At 41.9% G+C, this 24,969-nt stretch overlaps 1 protein-coding gene across 3 annotated transcripts in view; it reads left to right on the top strand.

Moving 5' to 3' along the window:
- The window catches only part of GRM2 (glutamate metabotropic receptor 2), a 107,153-nt gene extending 84,656 nt beyond the window's left edge, over nt 1–22,497 (top strand). For all 3 annotated transcript variants that reach the window (XM_077325884.1, XM_077325885.1, XM_077325887.1), the window contains 3 exons: nt 2,397–3,463; nt 15,256–15,421; nt 17,211–22,497. In XM_077325884.1, coding sequence (XP_077181999.1) covers nt 2,397–3,463; nt 15,256–15,421; nt 17,211–17,284 — 1,307 coding nt within the window. In that variant the 3' untranslated portion in view covers nt 17,285–22,497. The remainder of the gene's footprint in view (nt 1–2,396; nt 3,464–15,255; nt 15,422–17,210) is intronic.
- Nucleotides 22,498–24,969: the final 2,472 nt, after the last annotated feature.

Below are 24,969 nucleotides of genomic sequence, written 5' to 3'. Positions count from 1 at the left end.
TTTCTCAACAGTAAAAAAGTTGAGAAAGGCTGATCTAAAGTAATTAAGAGAGAAATCCTAAGCACAGTTACAAACAGTAGGGTGTGATCAAATCAGAGTGCAGTAGCACCTTTAAGACCAACAAAGATTTATTCGAGGTGTGAGCTCTCGAGTGCAAGCACTCTTCATCAGACTAAGAACTGCAGACTTTATCATTTGTCACTGAGAAGATTAAATTGTCCTCTGGCTGACTCAACCATGAATGTGTGCCTGGTTCTGGATGTCACCTCTAATGCTCTCATGACTTTTCATGGACTAACACCAGCCTTTTTCTTGGTATACCTTCCAAATCTGAAGGCCCACAATTGTTAGAGAAATACAGCAATCACTTCCCCATCCCATGGAGTTGGGCCAGTCATGACACTTCCATCTTTCTAGTAGCTACTTTTAGAAGGTGAAAGAGAAGTAGGCACTTTCAAGTCCCACCTATTTGAATGGAAGTTAAATGCTAAAATCTCTCTCATTAGACTCTATGGTATTTTAAAATGGTCAGTTTCAGTGGGTCGTGACCCTTGGGGTGCTCTGTGAACAGTGAACTGAATCTTCTGTGCAGACGGGTTAAACTCATTCCCAATGGTGCACTCCCATCACTTAAAAAAAAGATGTAGGGATGACAATAAAAAGTAAGATTTTAAAACATCCTACTTTATTATGGGCATAGAATTTGAGGACTTGAAGTAAAGAATATGAGTGATGGCTGAAAATATTATCCTGTATTTTCTGCTTTCTGAAATGGAGGTACATGAAATATGTTGGGAGGGAAATGTTAAATCTGATTGATTAATATGTGAATTATTATTTATGATGATGACTGGGATTCGCTCCCAGAAAAATGTATTTATTTGAATGAATTGCTATGGTTTTCACTGCTGAAGTCAGAAGCTATAACACATGTATACATTATCTTATGAAATGTGGCAATAGAACTTAAGGAAGTAACCGGCATTTAATGAATGGTATACTTTTGAATACAACCTGCATGTTGACTGTAGGCACATAAGTGACACAGGTGTCCAAGTCTATAGAATTCGTCCCTTGCCAACAGAAAATAGATCATACACACACAAACACACACACACACATATACATATACATTTACATATACCTATATACATATACATATACAACAGAAAATAGATCATATATGTGTGTGTGTGTGTGTGTGTGTGTGTGTATGTATATGATCTATTTTCTGTTGCCAAGGGACAAATTCTATAGACTTGGGCACCTGGCTCATGGCGGGTTACAACATAAAATTTCCATCACAATAAAACCCCAACAAAACCAACAAAACCCTGAGTGAGCAGTGCTTTTCTGTTAATGCGAAGGTCATTGTGCTAGTGTTAGCACCTGACATGGCAAATTCTTGCATAATTGTGAATGCTTGCCATATCCCAACCTGAAAATTCATTCTTTGACAGCAATATTAAATTATAAATTAAATGTATTACAGAATCTTATATTTGAACTAACATTCTATGCTATGTGTCAAACAACTGGAAATAGGCCATTGGATACCATGAAATGTTCTGTGCACAGAAGCTTTCTATCTGCCAACATAATGACCTTTACATGAGTGGAAATGGACTGTGGGGTACATGCCTTTGAGAATAGTCAGAATGAACTTCCATACAGACATTAATCTGCCATTGCAAGGGTGAACAGGCTCACTCATTGCTGCTGTGAGAAGCCTGAGGGTCTTTACATGCTTGCTGAGGACATGCCAGCAAAACACATCCATGTACTTCTCTGGGAGGATGTATTCTGTGGTATTAGAACCAGTACATAGATGAGAATATGAAAAATACATTCAGGATAAGGCATGATATTACAAAAGTTGAGGGTGTTTAGAATGGAAATCATATGGTCCAAAGAGATAATTAACAACATTTGCCTTTCATTCATTTCTGAAAATATAGACTTAAATATTTTGAATTGATTAATATTTTTGAAAATCAAATATTTGTTTAAATCCTCCTGAGATGGTACATCTAAGAGAGGTGGTATATAAATCACCAAATTAAATAAATAAATAAATAAATAAATAAATAAATAAATACATACATACATACATACATACATACATACATACATACATACATACATACATACATACATGTGTTCTACTGAAGCCACATTTTCTGCTGAAATATTTGTATGACTGAAACATTTTTGTCAATGCTAAGAAACAAAAGTTGATCAATGTCCAAGTGTCTGGGTAGTTAATTATTTGAAGACATACCCTAAGAAGAAGAGTAACAGGTGCATACAGAACTGGATTTAATTAAATGTGGAAATCCAGTTTCATAACAATTCAGTTTTTTGTATAATTTGCATTAGATTTTCCTATTCCACAGCTCCATTTCGACCACGATTAGACACCAAAAGTACTGTGCGATTTGACCGCTGTGGGGACGGGATTGGCCGTTACAACATCTTCAACTACCACAAAGTTAACGGGAGGTATCGCTATCAAAAAGTGGGTTACTGGGCAGAAGGGCTCACCCTAAACACCTCCCTCATCCCATGGGTGAAGACCTCAATTCCTGTTTCCCAGTGCAGTGACCCCTGCAAGAAGAATGAAATGAAAAGCATGCAGCCAGGGGACATGTGCTGCTGGATATGCATTCCATGCCAGCCCTATGAATATCTTCTGGATGAATTCTCTTGCAGGGACTGTGGCCTTGGCTACTGGCCCAACGAGACATTAAACGGATGCTATGAGCTACCCCAAGAGTACATCCGCTGGAAGGATGTCTGGGCTATCGGACCAGTCACCATTTCTTGCCTAGGTTTCATCTCCACTCTGTTTGTTTTTGGGGTCTTTGTTAAAAATAATGACACTCCCATTGTGAAAGCCTCTGGTCGTGAGCTCTGCTACATCCTTCTTACTGGAGTGTTGATGTGCTACAGCATGACATTCATCTTCATTGCCAAGCCCTCCACGGCGGTTTGCACCTTGCGGCGGCTGGGGCTTGGCACATCCTTTGCCGTCTGCTACTCTGCCCTGTTGACCAAGACAAACAGAATTGCTCGGATCTTCAGTGGGGTGAAAGAGGGTGTGCAGCGGCCACGGTTCATAAGCCCCACCTCACAAGTGGTCATCTGTCTGGCTCTTATTTCCTGCCAGCTCATTATTGTCATCATTTGGCTCTTGGTGGAGACTCCAGGAACACGCAAGGAGACAGAGCCTGACAAAAGGTATATTGTCATCCTCAAGTGCAGCAACCGAGACTCAAGTATGCTAATTTCACTCACCTACAATGTCCTCTTGATCGTCTTGTGTACAGTCTATGCCTTCAAGACCAGGAAATGTCCTGAAAACTTCAACGAGGCTAAATTCATCGGGTTCACCATGTATACCACGTGCATCATATGGCTAGCATTCCTGCCCATCTTCTATGTCACTTCCAGCGATTACCGGGTAAGTGATCTCATGCTCCGAATGAATGAGACCAGAACCTAGTCATATGCTAGAAGACCAGCACCTCAGTTCCCCATGTTGGGTTGGATCCAGACTAAATTTGTTCCTCATGGAAGGTTCTGCTGGCAGTGAAACAGAACTATCCTGCCTCCACACCCTTCTGCTCCAGCTCCACTGTCTCCTCAATACGCTGCTCCTGGGGGAAGGGAGACCCTGAGGAACAGCATGAGTAGCAAATCAGAGGTCTGTGTCAGAAAGAGAACTCACCCTCACTGGCCGTCTTCAAGCAGCAACTGGACAGATGCTGATCCTGAATGCTTTAGGCTGATCCTGCACTGCGCAGAGGGTGGGACTAGACGGCTTGTATGGCCCCTTCCAACCCTATGATTCTATTATTCTAACTGGCACCTTCCCTTTCATTAGCAGAACATTTAGCCTGGATCCAGCCCACTGTTACAATGGTCAATTAAGGTGTAGGCATCAGGGACCTATGAAGTTTAAAGTCAAGTTTACCTGTTGTTTTGGAAATAGCTGTTGGGGCTTGCAGTGGGAAAGCAAAGCACGTTAGTCTTCATTGCTGACCACATGGGCACTGTTTATTGAATATCCACTGCTCATACAAGTACATTCCACCGAATGCAACAGTTATCTTGCTGTTAAATTAACATGCCAGTGGTGTTGAAGGCCAAGGAGTCCGAAAGCGAGCCTCGTTTTTGGAATCACACTATCATTGTTAAGAAAATACAAAGAGCCAACTTATCTGGGAGCTCTGAGCCCACATTTCTGCTTCATATCTGTGCAGCTGCTCTTTGCAAGACCTCATAGATTTGGTCAAAAATAGAAAAATCCCATTGTTTTTAAGCATCAGGGGGGAATGTACTTTGCTGGCAACAGCACAAAAGATGATCTGCAACTGAGTAATTAGGAGCCGAGAAATAATTACTTTCTGGGCCTTCGGGCAATCTCCAAAATAAGCATTTCCTCCCACTTCTTCGCAGCCCGGGTCGGACTGCAGGCATCCCTGCCCTGTTGTTCTTTTTCTGGAGAAACAGCCCCACCTGCTGGCTATTAACAAGCTGCGCAACGCTTATAGGAGTTTTTATTCTGAAGGCAAAATCATAATGAGTAATACAAGAATGTTTGGTAACTAATGATAGATGGGGGGAAATGTGGCGCTAGGATGGGATCCTAAACCACTACTTCACCAGCACAACTGCACATGCTAGTGAAGCTCCACTGGTGGAGCAGTGGGACATTTTTTAAATTCCTCCTGCCCTTTGCAGCAGAGCCCTATTTCTCCTCTGTGTTTGTGAGGGTCCCCCAGCCCCCCAGGAACCAAAAGAGCTGCAATATGGAGTGTGAGGAGGCAGGAAAGTCCTGCTTTGTGAGCTTAATTCGACTCACAGCACTTTGTATCTAACCCCTAGTATTTATCTCCTGATGATGAGCACGAAGAAACTGGGCTGTTTCAAATGAGTCAGTAAATTACTTTTGGGCACATCCTTATGCATGTAAGAGGGCATATGATTTGTCATCTATCAGGTGAGCATCAAGGCAGCTGATACTGCCTTCTGGTCACTTCCCACCCATCCCTGTCCTGCTTGAGATGCAGCACTACATTTGAAAGTGAGAAAACATGGAACCGAAAGTAATGAGGGGATTCCGTGAGTGTGGCTAATTGTGACGGCACCAATTCAGCTATCCCATTTGGCTTGTAGGTAATGGACACATGGAGTTAATATGACCAGCAGGCCTCTAACTATGCACCTCAAAGTCACTGGTAGTTAAGCAGACCCTGGGCGTTTGGGAGATTTCCCCCCTACTATAGAGATGGGCCCTGGTCTTTGGGGAGACACCTAGACTGGAGCTGAGGCAATCCTGGTGTTCCTTCAGGTCTTCTGTGAGTAGCCCACATCACTTGAAGGAGGACTGGGAGAGCTTTGGGGGGCTTGTTAATATAGTGCTGGGAGAAACTTTGCACAAGGGATGTTTTGTTAGTGCTTTTTTGATTTCTGTAAGAATGCCGAGTATGTGGCATTTAGCAGATAGGCTGCAAAGCTCCCCTTGAAGTCACCTGGAAGCACCAAATTCCTCCATGAGATGTAGGAGCCAGAGCTGTGATTTCATTTGGCTAATGGGAAAATCCTGCTATGCCGTTACCTTCTGAAGTGCAGAGTGACAGGGCCCTCTGTGCCCTCCGCTCCCAAGACAGCTTTAGATGCCAGAGCTAAATACACTACAAAGCTGTTTAAACATAGCTGGTTTAATTCCCCCTCCTTCATTTCTGGTGAGAAGCCAGCTCCGCATAAAAGCCTGAGAGCAGCAGCCTGGATAAGTATCATGGGACTACTGCAAAGCTGGCGTGCTGTAGATTTCCCCATTTTGAAAACCTCTATTTGTATTGCTGCACACACATCACAACAACAACAGCAGACCTTCAGCTCTCCCTTCATGCTATTCCGGGAGGGGGGGGTACCTTGTTATTCCTGGAGTACCTTGGGACTACAGCAGGAGGAGGAGGAGGGAGGTAAGAAAGTTCTGTGCCCTGTGGGAATCTCTTCTATCAACGGGGGTTTACCTCAGATCCAAGCCTCAGGATGCAAATATTATTTTGATCCCTTCTGATTTCATAGAACCTAAAAGAGCAGAAACCTCTTCATTGTGTACAACATGGTGACAATATATATACTATTCCAGTTTCCACCCAAATTTAAAAACAGGAGTTTCTAAACATTTATGGGCAAAAGTATTTGAAGTACCAAGAGGCGTGTCACAAGCTGTTGATTGCAGTCCAGCTATGTTGTGGGAAATGCGGAGTATAAGTATTGTCAGAAATAAATGAAGGGTAGGAAATATGTAAGAAAAAAATAACAGTACCATTCAATGCAAAATTGCCATTTCTTCCCTGTATCTAGCAGCATAAGGAAAACTTCTAGAAAATTCAAATTTGATGCCACTGATTTTGAGGGGGTGGGTGAGGTGTTGTAGGGCAGAAGAAACCTAATTTCAAAGGCCTCCATCAGTTTTGAGTGGGATTGGAGCCTGATTAAAAATGAGGCACACTCTGCTCCAGTGGGGGGGGGGGCTTGCAATCCAGCCCTCTCCATCACCTTTCCCTCCACAGTTCTTAAAGTAACAGAACTTTATATTTTCGAGAAGGGAGGGAGAAACTGGCAAGGAGTGCTCAGTAAATACATCCAGGAACCTGTTTCGGGCCTCTTCTGATGATCCTTTGGCTTCTGAATGGGTTCAGATTTCAGAGTACAAAGGAAACCTACAATTCCCCATTCTCCTGACTTGGAAAAAATTGATGATTTTTATTTATTCTATTCTATTTATTTTTTCCTGCCTTCCCAACAGCAACCCTTGGTAGCAAACAAATTAAAACACATGTAATAAAACCATATCTTTAAAACCATTAAATCAGCAAGAAGCACATCATTGAAACAATTAAAACCAGAGAGAAAATATACAGAAAAACATAAACACATCAACTAAAACATTGGACATGTAGGGTTCATGAAGGGAACGTCAAACAAAGCCCCAAAAGCTTCCTCTGCTGGAGGAGGTCTGCAATTCCTTGGGAAGAGAGTTCCAGAGTTTTGGTGCAATGACTGAGAAGGCCTCTCCCAGGTTGCCACCTGACTAATCTCCAAAGGAAGGGCTCTTGACACGGGCTTGCAAGAGGACCATACTGGTTGGGTAGTTTCATAGGGAAGTAGATGGTCCATCAGGTTCATCAGTCCAAAACCATGACCTCTTTGGGTTGCCAGGTCCTCCCTGACCACTGGTGAGGTATAAGAGGGTAGGGTTGTCAGGTGCATGTTGGCAAACTCATGGAGATTTGGAGATAGAGTCCAGGGAGAAGAGGGATATCAGTAGGGTACAGTGCTCTAGAGTCTACCCTCCAAAGCATTTCTTTCCTATTATGACAGTAAAGGTATTCGATTGATCCATTGTCTCCAGATCTCTGCAGTTTGGAGATGAGTAGTAATTCTGGGCTGGCATCCTTATGGTCTCTCCTTGCTGCTTGTTAATCTATTCCTCTTTGCAAAGGCAAAATACCATTCTTTTGAATGTGAGGGGTTGGCAAGGGCAGGAGAGTACATACTAATGTGGATAGAGTTTGGTTTTGCATACCCAGAAGTTGAACCACCTGTCTGTGAAGAGGAGAAAAAATTCTACTCTCACCAATCGGTGGCCGCCAGATTGCTCTCTTCTGTATGGCTGCTGAGTTGGTTTTACACTCTTTGTGGTGAGTTTGTCCTCCTCCCAGCAGTTGCCCAGGAGCTGAGATAAGAGCACCGAGTCTGTGGAGGGAAGGGCTGTTGGAAAGGACAAGCCTGCAATGAGTTCTACAAGGAGGCTCACCACTCCCCCGCCCCCCCCCCCCATGAGTAGGGGCTGTTTTAAGCTGGAAAGCATGTGAGTACCAGGCACTAACCTTGCTCATTTTCCTGGTAGCTGGGCTGAGTGCTACATTGGGGAAGAGCCATAAGTAGCATGTTAGAAAACCCAAACCACTGAATACGAGTGTTGTACATATACCAAAAGTTCTTGGGGAAAATAGGGTTGTCAACTGCAAGGTGGTAGTTAGAGATCTCATGGGATTAGAACTGATCTTCAGGTGATAGAGATCAGTTCTCCTGAAGAAAATGGCTGCTCTGGAAGGTGGACTCTGTGGCATTGTATACTATTGAAGTCCTTCACCTCCTCAGGTTCCTCCCATCAAATCTCCAGGAATTTCCCAACCTGGAGCTGGCAACCGGAGGGGGAAAAGGAAGTCCTGGAGTGGCTAGAGAGGGCCGATGTACCAAAAGTCCTGCTTTTCCTGTGGTGTACCAAGATAGATGTTGCAGTTTTGCAGAATTAAAAATGAGTCCAGCTGAAGATTCTTTCAAGAAGTAAAACTCTGACTTAACTTTCAAGTACACAGAACAATAGCTGAATATTTACAGTTTAGAGATCTGTCCTGGTTTGAGGTAAAACCAGCAAGCATAAAAGGAGTAAGCGAACAAAGCAGAAAGTAGAAGAAGAAAGTTCTAGGCCCCAGGTAGTTACTAGGCAACATCGCCTCACCTATCAATTGAATTGCTCTGCAGCTGAATTTACACTTCAATTACCTCTCTGCTTCCATAGTGTGCCCCCCACGGCTATTGCTATCATAACACACACACGACAGAGAAGAGGTTCCAACATGGCGCCCAACACCTTCCCTAGTGCCCCAAATATTTTAAGAAAGTGGGTGAGGCTCTTGCCCTATAGGCATCTGACATCTCATTTAAATAACATTGTCTCAGCACCAGGTGCCACCTCAGTACTGATTTCATTACTTCTCTCATTTTACAAATCGTATATCCCACCTTTCTGCCCTCTTGAGATGATGGTGGGCCACTTAGAACATATATAATTAAGGGACATTTTAAAGCCATTAAAATAAGCCTTCCAAGAAAACATGCACCTTATTAAAACAATGAAAAACAGAGTTAAAATTCAAAGACATAAAAACAGCAATTGAAACATGGGTTAAGAAGGAGGAGTCAAGAGAATGCCGAATGAAACAGCAAATGGAAACAGAAGAAAACAAATGAATCTTCATGACGAGTTCCAGAACTTGGCTGCCCTCTCTCAGGTTGCCACCTGCTTAAGTTCATAAGATGGGGTACCAGAAGCACAACTTCCAAAGATACCATACTGGTTGGGCAGTAGGTGGTCCTTCAATATGTTAGTTAGTCCCAAACCATATACGTCTTGTATTCTTTTCCTCTTTCTCAGTATGTATGTATATTTATATACTATATACACTCATACATATATATATTAGTGTATCCCTTCTTCTTAGCATTTGAGCTTTGTCACAGAACTTCCACCTATCCCCAGACTCTGCCCTGCCCAGGCCCAGGCCCCAATTGCCCAGAAATTTCCCAAGCTGGAGCTCACAACTTCATATGCAGTGCTTATAACTTCCTTGAGTATTACACAAGGAGATCTGGATAAAGATTCCTTTTGGGATTGAGTTCCTTGGTGGAGTTAGACTTTTTCCCCATCATCACAAGTTGCCACCAGCTGTGAATCACTAGTAGAAATGTAAAGTCTCTTGAAAACGTGAAGCCTTGGAGGCCCTGTTTTCCTCCCACTCTCTGAGAAAACCCACACGGATTTTGGGATAAATTGAAATATATGCTACCGATCCAACCTAAATTCTATAACTGATTTAACCATATAAAAGTTATCATTTATATATTACTTATACTGTAAAATTTGCCTTTTTACAAATCTCTTAGTTTTCTATTAGAAAATCTGCAAGTATATCCAATATTTGAAAGACAGTTCAAACTGCTATAACTTATGCTACTATTACTTATGTATCTTCATTTTTGCTATCTGAGAGGTAGAAAAAATAAAACCTGAAGACTGAAAGGCAATTCAATAGTAAACTAAAGGAGGAGTGTTATTTGGAAAGGAACTCACACAATCATAATACATAGAACTATCAGCATATTAGAATATTAAGTTAAACTTTATAACATTGAAAACACTGAACTCTTTAATAATGTATTATCATAAATACATTAGTTGATGGAATTATTTGCATTTAAACACAATATATTCTTGAAAATATATAGGTCTGCAATATGTCTAGGAATAATCATTCTTCAAGGCTATCTATATTCTTACATTAAAATGTTCATACTACTCATTTTGAGTAAAACATTCTTTCACTTCACTCATTTCAACAGGAAAAAAATCTCCCTCCAGTTTTCAGAGTTTTTTCCATAATATTTCAAGTTTTTATTGGAAAAAAATTGAAATCGTTTTAATGACTTTTTCATGCTATGTACTTGGAAAGTGTGAAATACCTTTTAAGACAAAGTTTTCTCACTCCAACAGAGAAAATATTTTGTGGGTTTTTTCCAGTACTCTCTAGAATTTCCCAGTGTTTCTACTGAATAACATTTTTTAAGTTCTCAGATCTTTTCATGTTGTACATTTTAAGTGTGAAAACCTTGGTCTAAGATGCACTTCATTCATTCTCAAAGATAAAATATTTCATAAGATTTCTTTCGCCCCCCCTTCCCAGAGACCTCCCAAACTGGAAGAAACGGCAAGGTGAATCCTAGTTGTTTTCCTGTGCCTTTACATCTCTACTCATTATAGTTTACCTGGCCTGGTGATAGCATTAATTCACCTCAGGACTGCTAGTTCTCCAGACCCATATTTTTTTGAGCTCTAGAGATGTTCACTTTATATCTCTTATATGAGGCTTTTCTACTTGACTTCAGACTTCATGCATTTGCTATAGTATCCTAATCTCTTTTTCCCTTTCTGGTCATAATGTATTGGGTTGCTTAGGTTACGAACTAGTTGCTACTTCTTGACTGTTTTGTACATTACAACTCCATTGTTTAAACTTCATTGGATGGGTGAATGAATGGCATATTCAGGGCTTGAAAAGGATTCAGCCAAGTTGTCTGGAAATCTTTTGTGTGTGTGTGTGTGTGTAAATTCCCACTTTTTGGAGGGAACAGTATGCTATTAGAGTTAGGTCTCGTCTGTGTAGGTACAACAGTTATGCAGACTGATTGGGAAATCCCCCTAAATACAAATATTTAAGTTTTCAATCCATTCAATTGCAGCTGGGGAGAGTACAAAGAGCTTCATCACATCTCCCTGGAAAGCTCACATTCCTGTGATAGATGGGAAATAGTTTGGCAGGCTGTACCACAATCACATTTGGGACCTGGTCTTTTGTCTCTTTTAAACAATAGTTCTGCAGAACTGCCAAGGCCTGTTTGTATTCTATTAGCCATCTTCCATACTTTATGTGGAACATATTTTATATAATTATATGGTTCCTGTGTGCAACTCTGCCATACAATGAATCAATAAATCATCTATGTAGGATAGACAAAAGACTATCATACTTAACTGTAAATGGGTCCCTCAGTGCTTGATAGTAAAGTAATAAGCCTGGCTATATCATCTGAATGTATGCAGTTATATGAAACTAAAGAAGATTTATCTGGCTTCTATGTGTCGAATTAACAATAGGACCCTGGGGCTATGGCGGCAGCAGGGGAATATTAAACCATCCAAGCTATGCCATTACCCTGATTTAATCCTTGTTCTCACTCCCTCTCTCTTTCACACACACTGAGATATACAAACACAAAAACAAAACTGATTTACCACCTGAGAGAAAATATAGGTATCCTGAAGTAGACCTGCATATTTTTCACCACAGGCAAAATAAGAGGTTTAGCAAGCGTGTTTAAATCAGGGTGATGACAAGTGTGTGAGGATCCTGTCTCCTGAAGTTACTAGTAATGTGAAAAAAACTGCAGATCTGGTCACAATTTTTGTTGCCATTTTATCTTGTTTAATCTTGAGTATATCCCAATTTAATGTACCCCAGAAATTGTTGTGTTCTCTTTTGCACTCCCTGCAAGCCTGTTTTAAAATGTTAGCCTTTTGGTCCACTGAATTCTGCTGAGACCAAGTGAATGAGAGGCTCTGCCTACTGATCTTCCCATCCAGGTCTGAATTTGCTGAGCCTGGGAAGAGGACAGTAGAAACACTCCTACTGCCCCTTTACCTCTCCCAACTTGGTACTGGATTAATGGAGTTTCCCATGTAGATAATGGAAAGGACATTCCATTGTTACTGCCTACTGTCTGGTCTTCAAAGTTTCACAGTTCATAGGAAACAAGAAAGAGGTTTCACTGAGGTGCTGAGAGCAGGACACATTAGTGACAACTGAGGCCCAGTGTAGTCACAACCCGCTTAGCTGAGACCAAGTCCACAGGCCTCAACTATGTGAGTGTCCACAAAAGTGTCAAAACAGAATTACAAAATCAAGGAAGTTAAATAAGCCAACCTCTCTGTAAGGTAGTACTGCCACCACCTCTGGAGGGTCCTCAAGGCATTCAAGACCCAGAGGCAGTCTTGAGGTCTCTCAGGGGTTGAACAGAAATCTTGACCCAACCCAGATCCAAGAACCCATGAAGCAGAAGAGTTTTTGGTAGGGTAGCACGAGTAAGGCAAGATGCAGGTTTTGGTTTAGCTTGTTCAAGACAAAGATTTTTTAAAAATATAGTATTTATTGAGGTACTCATAGATAATGAATATACTCAGCAGTGAAAAATAAGAACATTGTGAAATATCGCTAACACAATATACTCGCAAAGAATGGCAAGGTTCTGAGGCAGAGTTTCAGAAGTCCAGAGTCCAAAGTCACAGAGAAATTGTTCTTAAGATACACAGGTTCCAGGCCACATAAGGCCTTGAAGATTAAAACCAACACCTTGAACTTGATCCAAGATTCAACCGGCAACCAACGCAGCTGCTGAAGAACAGGTCGAATGTGGACTTTCCATGGGTTCTTGTAAAGACCCAAGTAGACACATTTTGGACCAATTGTAATTTCCAGGTCGGGGTAGGCCCGCAAAGAGTGAGTTACAGTAATCTAGGCTGAAGGTGACCATTGCATGGATCACTATGGCTAGGTGTTCTGGGTCCAGATAGGACACTAGTAGCTTCACCTGGTGTAGATGGAAAAACACCTGATGAGCCAGTTTAGTGAATTTTGTCTCCATAGAAAGGGAGGCATCAAAGGTCACCCCCAAATTCCTGATGGCCAGTGCAGGTTGTAGCTGCAACCCATCCAGATAGGGGACTTGAACTTCCCCTTCTGATCCCTTCCTTCCCATGCAGCATGTTTCTACAGCTGCAGGTGCTAAATTTTTGAGGTAGATATTCACTGCTGAGCACTCTCTTAGAGCACAGATGGTAGAGGCCTGAGCATAATGGCACATTGATTGAATTACTACTGAACTGGATTTGCACAAGCTCTAGAAACATGTAGAGAGGATTTTTCAAGATGTGATAAGAAATAATTGTTCAGCTTAGTATAGTACAATTTACATAAGAATTGAGAGCTGCATATATGAATGCTTAAAACATACGAACAACTTAATCTTGGTGGCTGTCATTGTTATAATAATCAGAGGGTGTCCTTAGTAAAGTTATTGCCAAAATATATGAATTATTCAGTCTAAAGTATTTGGGGGGATACTATGCTGTATTTTCATGGTCAGCTAAATTTGACAATTTGAGTCTTTGTTGTAAATTTCACTTCATATTTCTCAACTATTGTATATACATTCTTGGATTCAATTTCTGTCAGTATGGAGAAGGTATGGTTGAAGGCAAAACACTAAAAAAAATAAGTATGTTGGTGAGCTGACAATATATTAATTTTCTTAGCAATTCAAGAATGGAAGCAATTGACTCTCTCAATTCTTCCCAGACACTACTGAATATGAAACCAATTTGTTATTTTATATTTTGCCTAACTACCCACTTATTAACATCTTTGTCTTTAAACCCTTGTTCTTGATTACCCAGTTGTTATTTGTTGGTATTTAATAAGCAGCTGTAGTCTAATGGCACAATCTGTAGGAATGTTTACTTTCAGTTCATGGCAGTTTTTAAAATTTGTATCTTTATAACAGTGATTATAGTTCACTGACTTTATTGTATTCTTCTCTTATTTCCATTGTTTCCTCCCCCCAAAGATGAAATCCTCTGAACTCAAGGGATCCTCACTCCAGGGATCCTCCCTGCCAAAATCTAAGGAGATAAGAGAACCTATTCCATTTTATAGGCAATTAACAACATTGGTAGGGGTTGTATCACTAAACCAAAATGGAGTGTTTGGAGGAGAGGAGATACTTCCCCCATCATCTTATTTGGTTGGCTGAAATCTGAAGTGAGATGGGAGAAAAATGCAGAAATCAGTTTTACAGTGAACTTAGTGATGGGGATATCAGGTGTTGGGTCAAGTTTTTTGCCCTCTTACCTTTATGTTTTGTCTTTTCTTAAAAACTGATGTCCTATCACTGCTTGAGAATCACATAGAAAAAAAACCTCACATACTCACAGGGTTTAGATTCCTGTCTATGTGCATTGTTTTCAATTAACAGTAGATCCCACTTCCTACTACCACCCTGCTTGAGGCTTCTGGAAAAGATGGAAAATTCATTCATGAATCAATATTGGTACTTTTCCTTGTGCTAGTTCTGCAAATGAAGATGTTAATTGCCTATTGACTGAGATTTGGTGACTAATACCATACATTTTATTACAGTGTGGTATACCATAGATCTATAAAAGGCTATTTCAATACTGACTTTGTTTTCAATCCCTTTTCTAATGATCACTAGTATAGAATTTTTCCCTAGACTGAATACTGAGTTGACATTTTCATGAGACTTTCCCCCACAGCCCCAAGATCTCTTTAAGAATTAGTCATCACCAATTCAGATTCCTGTAACTCTGTACAGTGCCATGCACACTGATATGCAGTGCACACGGATGTTGTTATACAGCCAAGTTTAAAAAAACAACCAATGTTTCCAGCAGTAACTTAGTATCAATACTTTTGCCTCCATATTATAGAAGTCAGCCCCAGGAAACTTTTTCCCCCCTTCCAAATGCATACATATACATCTAAAACCAAGGAAATGGAAGATTTTGAGGCAGGTACAAGGAAGGGGAGGGAACTATTTTTTTTTAAATTTGCTGTGATACATAGCCTGTAGGCCTACATTTTGAAGAATGGGCTCATAGAAGAAGCTTATACCTTTTTTTGTCCTAGAATGACATGCTCCTCATGCCTTCTTCTGCCAGCTGGTGATGTATCCTGTGCTGAGGTAGTTGTTGGCAGAGCATATATGCATTTCCATCTCTCTCCCTATCTGCAGAATTGACATTCTTCTTCTTGACCACAGGTTCAGACCACTACTATGTGCATCTCGGTTAGTCTGAGTGGCACTGTGGTCCTTGGCTGCCTCTTTACGCCTAAGCTTCATATCATCCTCTTCCAGCCGCAGAAGAACGTAGCTAGTCATCGGGTCTCCACCAACCGTTTTAGCGTGACTGCGGCAAGTTCGCACGGTGAGTTACAGGGAAGCTTCTTCCTGCACTGTGTTCGTTCTCATTGTGACAAATTCACTTAACCTGCAGCTGAACTACAATGCTGATATTGAAAAAGAATTACTCAGTGGTGGGGATGCAACTGAAAATTCTACACCTGGTTCAGGTTGCAGTGTTTTCGAAAAGGTGCAAATGCTTCCTGATAAAACATAAAATATAAATATGGGTAACGACAGGTTCTACTGTAGCCCTGTTCAATTGTTACATTTCTGGCAGTCTCACAAAACGTAAGGTGAAATTATACTTGCAGAATGCTCTTGATGCACATGGTCACCATTTTGTGTGAATGGGGCAGCACATATAGTTTTCCAGCTTTGATGCACATGATTACAAATCCAGATTTTGAGGATACATATTTAAATGTACCAAAACTGGAGAATATGCATGTGAACTATGAACACAAAATGGCAACTGTGTGTATTGAGAGGATTATTCATAATACAGTCTCCCCTTGCATGCAGTTGGATGGCCAGACTGAACCAGGCTTAAGTTTCTTAGTCATCAGGAATGCCAGCCATATCATGGCCTTTTCTCCTCCTGCTATTCCCTCTGCTGTCTCTATCTAATCTGTAAAAGGACAAAAGCTTGTCATACTTTTAAACATAAGACCCTTCTTGGCTCAGACCAAGTACAGTAGGGGAATCACAGATGCAGTGATAAAGGTACAGCTCCATCCTGAGCAGACTAACCCACTGAGTCCAATGGCTTTAGATTAGAAGGTTACTCTGCTTAGGATGGCACTGGTAGTGCGTGACATCAGGCTACCTTTAGTAAAGGCAAAGCTGTGTCCATTCTGTGATTTTTTTTAAAAAAGTGAATCCAAAATTCTGTACACAGCCAACTCCGATTGCATATTTAAGTATGGATTTTATAACCTATATGTATTTACCCTATGTGGATGACCTAGGCCTGCCCAATCTCATCAGATCTCAGAAGTCATGCAGAGTCATCCCTGGTTAGTACTTGGATGTGATGTTGTCAAGGAATGTCAGGATTGCTAAGAAGAAGCAGGCAATGGCAAACCACCCCTGAATGGGTCTTGTCTCAGAAATTTTCTGGGTTGCCAAAAGTCAGCTGTGACTTGAGAGCACTTCCCCACCACCATAAATTTTGTTTCTAACCCTTGATCAAAGTAACTACAGCATGTGGCACCAAAGCCTGTCACCCGTCATTAGAAACCCTCTGCTCAGGCACTCACCAAGCTTCTGAAAGATCCTGAATCTGGTCCTCTGTACTAAGCCCATGCATCTCTAGATAGTCTGCAGTCAATGCTGATGGATAAAGGGTGGTGTGGAATATGTACATGCTGTTGTATATGTGGTAGAATGGATAGAAAACATTCAGATTGCAGATGATGAACCAATTTTTTTCCCATTCACGTCTTATGTCAAACTCTCTGTAAAATAGGACAGCAGTGCAAGAGGCAAGTGACTTCAGCAGAATCTTCCTACCTGATGTGCTAGTTTTCTATCTGGAAGGAATATTTTAATGCATTCATGCTAATAGTCCATAGCATTTGTTAATATACAGAATATACAGCATTTAGTACTAGGATTGCTTTTGAAAATATGGCGTTGTTAACGGTACATGGTAAATCACAGTGTAGTCTCAAACTGAACTCCATTGAATCAATGGGCTTAGAAGGGTGTTACCCTCACCAGGTAGGTTGGGTGATATTTATAACACGTAAACATGGGATTCTCAACAGCTATTCTTTTTCTAAATCTTCCCCTATTTCTTCCTCCCACAGGGTCATCTTCTCAGTATGTCCCAACAGTGTGCAATGGCCGTGAAGTGGTAGATTCCACAACCTCCTCCTTGTGAGTGCCCTGTGTTTTCTGCCAGTGAGTGTATGCTGCCTTTGGGCAGTCTTCCTATTATGAACACATGCCTTTTTCTTCCTAATGGGCCTTTAAAATTTGTTCCACATTACCCAAAACAAAACTGCATCTGTTTATTGGACAATCTTCTCCCAAGGAAAGGGAAACTGACTTGTGAGAACAGAGAACCGATCTATACTCCTGAAGTCCAGCGTCACCTCAGAGAAAACTTCAGGAGGCTTAAGTGTGCACCTATGAAAGGTTTCCTTTATAAGGCAGAGACACTACTCAAACAAGATGGATTCTCTGCCTGATCCTTTGGGAGACATGACAGCATTCTATAAAGACTGAATATTCATATTCATCTTCCTCTCTTACACACAAGCTACTGTACTATTGTACTATCCCACCCTTAAAACTTTCCCCTAACAAACAGTACAATGCTTCTGCTATTAGAGGAAGGAGGAAGGAGAAACTGCCACAGACTTTACAAGAATACTAGGTGCTACAGATTGAACAGATGGGACAGAATCTCATTAAACAATACATAAAAAGAACTAGGGAGACACACAGGCTTGGGGGTAAACAGCCCCAAATTTAAATAGTTGTTATCCTATGTTGATTTGCAAAGGCAGTTCCTTAAGAAGAAAGGAACTTCCTGGAACTAACGCTCCCAGTGTCTGAGAACGAAGTTTGGGGAGTAGAAGAAGAACATAAGAAGACCCCTTCTTGACCAGCATAATGGTCCATCAGACTGTTTCTCCCAGCTGACAATCAGATGTTCCTAGGAACATGAAGGCAACAGGTTCTCCTGCTGTATTCCTGAGCAACTCATATTCTGTGGCATTCTGCCTCAAAACACAAAAGATCCATTTCATCACCATGGGACAGAATGATCAGAGGATGATGCAGGCTGGAGGAGGAAGAAAAGATAAACAGAAGTTCTGAATGGCAATAATAGCAAACTGAAGAAACCACCATTTTCTCTGTCGAAAGATGTCTGTGTTCCTCTATGAGAATGCCACTGTTTGGACCAACCACCTAGGAAGTCTTTGTCACCAACTGCCTAGACTGTAGAAAGGAAAAGGAAAACTCCAGTAAACAGAAGGTGATTTGGACTGAGAGCTCATGATGGAATGGTCAATGAAGGCAAACAGAGAGAGAGAGATCACTTAAGTACAAGATAAAGTTAAATGTAAGAAGAAACACAGGCAACTGCCAATGACAAGGAAGCAATTTACACTCCTTAGGTTCAGTACCTCAATTTCTCTGCATTTCAATAGGGCTCATGTTGACTCTGTGCAGGAGAGACCTTGGTCAAGGCCTGGGTAGGGGCTGCAGACAGGCAAAACAGAAGCCCTTGCCTGTGCAGATTGGGTTGGGAAGGGTGGTCTCTGCTGCTTTGCTGTTTACACTGAAGTTTTGTAAGAATTGCGGTTCTCAAAATTGCCTACCACAGCAGATTCTTGCCATTTCTAAACATTGTTAGAGGAACAGGCCTTGCTTCTTTGCCCCTGGAAACGGCAGGTAAATTCTGTTCTGGTGCCAAATCTTCCAAATAGGAAGTGTATCCTAGCCTCCAAAGGATTCTGGGGATCTAAAGAAAGACAACTATGATAGAACCTCTCTGATAACTTAGCTCCATGAGATTGCAGGGAGACACACCCATTGCTCGGACGACTGAGCTTTTGTTTACGTGTAGCCTGGCTCTCAGCTGGCTGGCAGGGTGTCCTTTTTCTTTTTAAAAAAATATTCTGAACTCCCTGCCCAGGTGGCACACCGTTGTTGTTAGAATCCTCTTCTTAGAAAACACCTGGCCTGCCTTGCGGGTTCCTCATCCACTCCACTCCTCCTGCCCACTGCAGGGGCAGGACTATCTTTTGAGACTTGCTTCTTATCCAGGCATGTGTAGAAGAGGTACTCATGGTGCAGCCAGTGCAGAGCATGACCTAGCTATGTACTGTTTCTGTCCTCCAAGTAACTGGTGTCCTGTTACCCCATTCATATTAGGGTTAATGAGGTTTTTCCTTGAACTGTGGGCAGGGCCTAGCTGTTTAACTGCAATACCAAAGGCTTTTAAAATAAAACCCTGTTCAACACTACTACAAATATTTGTTGTGCTCACTGAATTATTATATTTAATAATATCAGTCCCATTCATACAAGTAGCTGTATTAAAGCTCTGACTCCTTCTGGATGTGTTGTTCTATGGAAGCCCATCAGGATTTCTGAGAACAAGGAGAAACTATCATAGATGCTGGAGGACTTCCGTAGAAATCTTCACACAGAAAAGCCAAAAATGGTGCTGAACTTTTGGGTATAAACCATTGCTGTTGAGAATGCTGCTGCCAGTTATTGTCTGGTGTAAGCAACTACAGTAAACTGTGTAGCCTATATATCAATACATATAATTTCCAATTTGGGGCACTAAATTCACTGTCATTCTTGGGTGATCAAATTCACTTCTATTCATTTGAAACCATGAGGGATTGAAGCAAGACTTCCTGTTACAGAATCCTCAGAAGATTGATAAATAAAACTTTGGCTGGAGTAAGACAAACAAGATGAACGCAGCCAATAAGAAGCACAGCTATGGAGTGAAGGTGGGAGTTGAGTGCTAACACACATAAACCCTAACATAAAATATTTTCTCCACTATGTTATCAACATGGAAAACAGTTCTGTGTAAACCCATTCTCAGGAAGAGGAGACGATGAAAGGTACAAAGGGAGAAAGTCTCTTCATGGTTGGATCTAGATTTCTGAGGAGCTCCTTGGCCCCATAAATATATCAGTGTAGGACAGTAGTAGAGAGTCCTGTCAGTAAGCATGGTCCCTGAGCCCCCTACATCCTCACAAGGAAATCCGTGTAGCATTCTTACTTTTCAAAGAACATGGGAAGGTTGGAGGCAGCACTTAGCAACACTAGCCTAGTTAGGCCATGTGCTGTTTCTAAAGTTGCCAACCTCCAGGTGGGGTTAGAGTGTTTCCCAGCATTAAACTCATCTCCAGACTAAAGATGAGTTATACTGGGGAAAAATGGCAGCTTTGGAGGGTGGACAGTATGGCATCACACCCCTGATCTGCTTCTTCCCCTCTCCAAACACTGCCCTCAGATGTTTAGAAATCTCTCAAATCATAGCTGGTAGCTCTAGCTGTGCAAAATCCCCAAAGGCAACACTGTTTACTGGGTGAACCTCCTTAACAGTTGCCAGCTCTTGACCTGTTCAGTCCCAGCAACCCTGGGCACTAGCATACATTCCCTTATTTACTTCTTTCCAAAGTTTAAAGAAGTCCAGAATTTTGAATATTATACCACATAAAATGTGCATGATCCTTCCGACAACATGCCAGTCTTGATTGGCTCTCACTGAGAGACATCCCCCCCAATAGGGCAATGGCCCTCTCCCAGTGAGGGCCAATCAGAGGGCTGCTGCATCCTCCAAAGTCTCTTCCCCACTTCACATGCATAAGGAGGACAAGCCACCATCAGGTCAGGCTGGGAGCTGGGGACAGCCATCCATATGCTCTCTGCCGTGCCCTGCCACATCCCACCCAATTCCCTGCCCTCCCTGGCAATGGCCATCCAGCCTCGCACCATTCCAGCCATTCGCCCTGTGAGGGTGGAGACAGGCAACCAGCTACGCTCAGCACCGACTATGCCTCTCTCACTCCCAATCTGCACACCACAGAAGGAGGCAGAAGGCCAACTGCATACTCCATGCCAGCCACGCCACTCTTCTCCACCCGGCCAGGAAAGACCGTGGGAGTCCGAGCCCTCGCTCTGCACCAGCCCCACTGCTCTTCCCACTCCCCAAGCTAGGAAAGGTATCAGGAGGCCAAGTGTGTGCTCCATGCTGACCTGCTACTCTTCCACCCCTACACCAGCCTCCTAGATGCCAGGAGAGCTGAAGGAGCCCCCGGCCCATTTTCAAAATGTCATAGATATTCTATTAAAGGTCAGAAGAAACTAGTGATGCCTGTCCTTGTTTGCTGGAGGACTGCAAAGCCTGGCGAATAATACCGATTGAACTGTTTTTAACCAAGGTGTTTCATACATGGATGCTTTTGTTAAACATTATTGTTTAATTCTGATGCCTGACAATCACTTTGGAGAAACCAGCTCATTGCAAATGGTTTAACACCTCAGTCCCAACAATTGAGAATAGCCCACATAGGACTCTTAGAAATAGGGACATCATGATTGCTATTATAGTAACTCTTTTTTAAGTTATAAAATATGTTCTGGAAAAAGCACAGCATGCAGAGTTATGAGGGAGATTATGTTAAGGCCTTAGTTATTCATGAAAGAAGCTAAAACCTCTGTCAGAAGCACACATTTAGTTCTATAAAGCAATTCAGTAAAAAAATATAATACCTTCTGTATAGTTTTGCTATGCGGCTTCTAAAACCAGTCCAAAGCATGAAGCTTAGGGAACAATTTTCCCCCAGCCTGCAGGCAGCCACCTCTTGCCTCTGAATGAATAATTCTCCTCCCAGGTTTAGGAGAGAGAAGGTGGAGCTACCTCAAAGTCCCCAGTAGACCATTGTTTCCAGAGAGAGGTTCCTTTTTTTTTTTTTTTTTGAGGGAAGGGCCCCAGCATATGCCTATGAGCCTATGAAGTGTTGCAAAACTGACTCAAAGGCTGGCCCATCAAGCCTACATTTCAAAGACCGCTGCTAATCTGAACTCACTGCTGAGAGCCGTCAACAAAATGGCAACCACAGTATTAAATGGTGACTTGGGTGTGTCTTAAAAAGTGTTTACATATTGCAGTGTTTCCTATGTAACCACGTAAGTGTTTGAAACAGACAATGTATTATAATGTGTTGTAGCACAGGTTCTTTTGTTTGTTTAAAGGCAAGACTTAATGAATACCATTAAAATGTTGTATCGGTGCCACTTTCCTTTTTTCTTTATTTTTGCAGTAGACCTGTGAGCTGTACTAGATTTCTATAAGAAATTAATCATTATTTGAGGCATCTACAGTATAATATGCATCTCTGCCTCACCTGCACCATCCATATTGAAAACATATGTGCAATGGTGCATGTGCCTCCTGCCAGGGCACAGCATGTAGCAGCATGTTGAAGATAGCTAATCTTTCCCTACCCTTGACACAGCATCTCTACATAGTTTCAGAGGGTAGCTGTATTGGGTTGGCAGTAGAACAGCTAGCTTCGATTCTAGTACCACATGCAGCTTTTTTTTTTTTTTTTTTAAGAAAAGCACATGATAAAAAAACAGAATTTCTGTACACAATTACAGCTGTTCTACCTCCAAACTGAACATTCCAGAAGACAGCCGCTGAACTTTTCTTTCTACATTTTCTCAATTTCTAGTCCTCCAACCCTGGGGACAAAGTTACCACTGTATTTCTAGCCTGCTTCCTGTGATCTGAGCGGGCGGGGGGGGGGGGGGCAGTGCATGTCAGGATTTGTTTGGGTTAGTGCATTAATAGGGATGCACTTCAAAAATGAATTGCAGGGCTACCACATTAGCAGATCAGAAGCACACTCAGAGAACTATGAGGTGCTTTGTTGCACAATTGAAACATGACTGTTGTAGTTCCTCATAGGGAAAAGTATATGGGATATAGAAAAAAAGTTCTTCCTATTTCATTTTTCATGGGCAACTTGTGCCAGACCAAGCTCTTAGGCTGCCTATTGCTCTTGGGTATAAAAAGTCTACATTCAGGGTTTCTTTTGCTCCTACAATGGCAAAACATTGCCAACAACCAGACACAAACATGAGACACCGGGGGGGGGGGGGGGGAGAGACACAAGCGACCAAATGCCAGAAAGGGAAGTCTTAACTATTTATCTTTTGGTATTTAAAAATTTTATGAAGTACTTACAGAGCAAGGAGATTGGGGGGGGGGGGGGGTAGGGGGAAGAATGCTGCTAAAAAAAAGGCTCCAAAACAGAATGTGAATTTTGTTCAAACTAAACAGTGTAATTGTGATAACTGTTATTTTACAAGGGTGATTTTTTTTCTGTGAACAAGTTTGTGATTTTTTTGTAATTTATGTAAATAAAGTGCTTTTTTAAATTGTTGGAGTCTCTATGGGTATCCAGAAAGAACCTCAACTAACTTGGAGGCCAGTTGGACAGCTGTGAAACAAAGGAGGCGGAACTGACTGAACCGCCCGTCTCCCTGGAAGCTTGGACACTCACCCTGCCCTGAGATTCTAGCTAGGGACCCAGGGCACACCATTCACAACTGGCCTGCCACAGAAGCTTAGTGATACAAAGGAGAGCTCTTAAGGGAAAAGTAAGACACTTATTATTATTTTTAACCTGCCCTTCCCTGAAGGCTCAGGACAGGTAACATATCCACACATTTTTATTTATTTATTTTAAGTGAAAAGAGGACATTCAGAGATGCGCATTGTTCTAATGACACTCAACTGCCAATTTCAAAAAACAATGCTATCCCAGCAGGCAGGAAATAGCCACCACAGGACTTAAGAGAAAATGGCTGATATACAGTGCAGCTGACCCTGAAGTCACATTCCTTCATCAAAATGGATGATCCAGCATAAAGTCTCCCAGGAAATTTCTGACTTGGGGATTGGAGCAGGGTTTCTTGTTATGGAAAATAATTATTTCTTCAGATGCTAACAAGGGTGTGTGTCAAGTGCTGCCAAGGTGCTTCTGACCTCCCAAATATCCTATTGTTAAAAGCCTTGTTCAGAACATGCAAACTGAGGGCCATGACTTCTTTAACTTAGCACAGAAAAACCTCTGAGAAAAGTCTTTACAACCTTAGAGAAGCTTAATTCATAACTGTAGACAGAGACGGGAGGAAAACTGGAATATAGCTAACTGGACACCAAAGACTCAAACCACGTAAGCAAACATCTCAAATGGACCCCTCAAGATGGGAATGAAAAGACGGGGAGAAGAAATGTTACAGGATATACTGCCTTGCTTTTTAGATTACAGTCACACACTGGGCCCTAAAAGAGCTTCAGAAGCCCAAGCTATTAAGCATGCCCAATGGAGAACACTACACATTACAGGGTTAACTGACCAACTTTTATTTGGATCAGATAATGCACTGAAAGTACCAGATAGTCTACTTCTGAAGCCAAACATCTGGACCCAGCTGGTGCCGAGTTGGGGAACCTAGGTGTGACCTGAGCTGTTAATGGGGTGAAACACATACTGTTTTAAAAGGCCCAGGTCCATACCACAGGGCCCCCTCCGCATGACACCCAAGGGCACTGTGGTGCTCATCCTCAGCTTTCATGGCACCCACCAAGTGCTTTTAGCAAGGAGGAGGGGTCAAGGTTAGGGCTTTTGTGCGGGAGGCCTTCTGACTATCTGTTAGAGATATGATTGTCTATATACATTTTTATACATTGTTTTAGCAGCAGCTATCGAGGATCTTCACTGCATGGCTGAAGGTGTGCAGTGCATAAATAATACTTTCTAAGAAAAGGCATCCTGTTAAGCAGAATCTTTGTCTGAAATGCTGAAGAGTCACTAACAGAGTTAAAGCTAACCTTACTCTGACATTTTATGGATGGATCCACCTCCTGTGGCGGCTGTTTAGTGACTGAATCCCAACGACTCAGAAAGATTGGGATCTATCCTACAAACCATAGTGGGCATTCATTATTTCAGGAAGCAGAGCTCCCCTGTTTCGGAGAGGGTAATAAAGACACTGCGACTACCAACCAAA

The sequence above is a fragment of the Paroedura picta genome, chromosome 3 (assembly GCF_049243985.1).
Source record: "Paroedura picta isolate Pp20150507F chromosome 3, Ppicta_v3.0, whole genome shotgun sequence".
Classification (NCBI taxonomy): domain Eukaryota; kingdom Metazoa; phylum Chordata; class Lepidosauria; order Squamata; family Gekkonidae; genus Paroedura; species Paroedura picta.
This window is presented reverse-complemented; position numbering and strand designations above follow the sequence as displayed.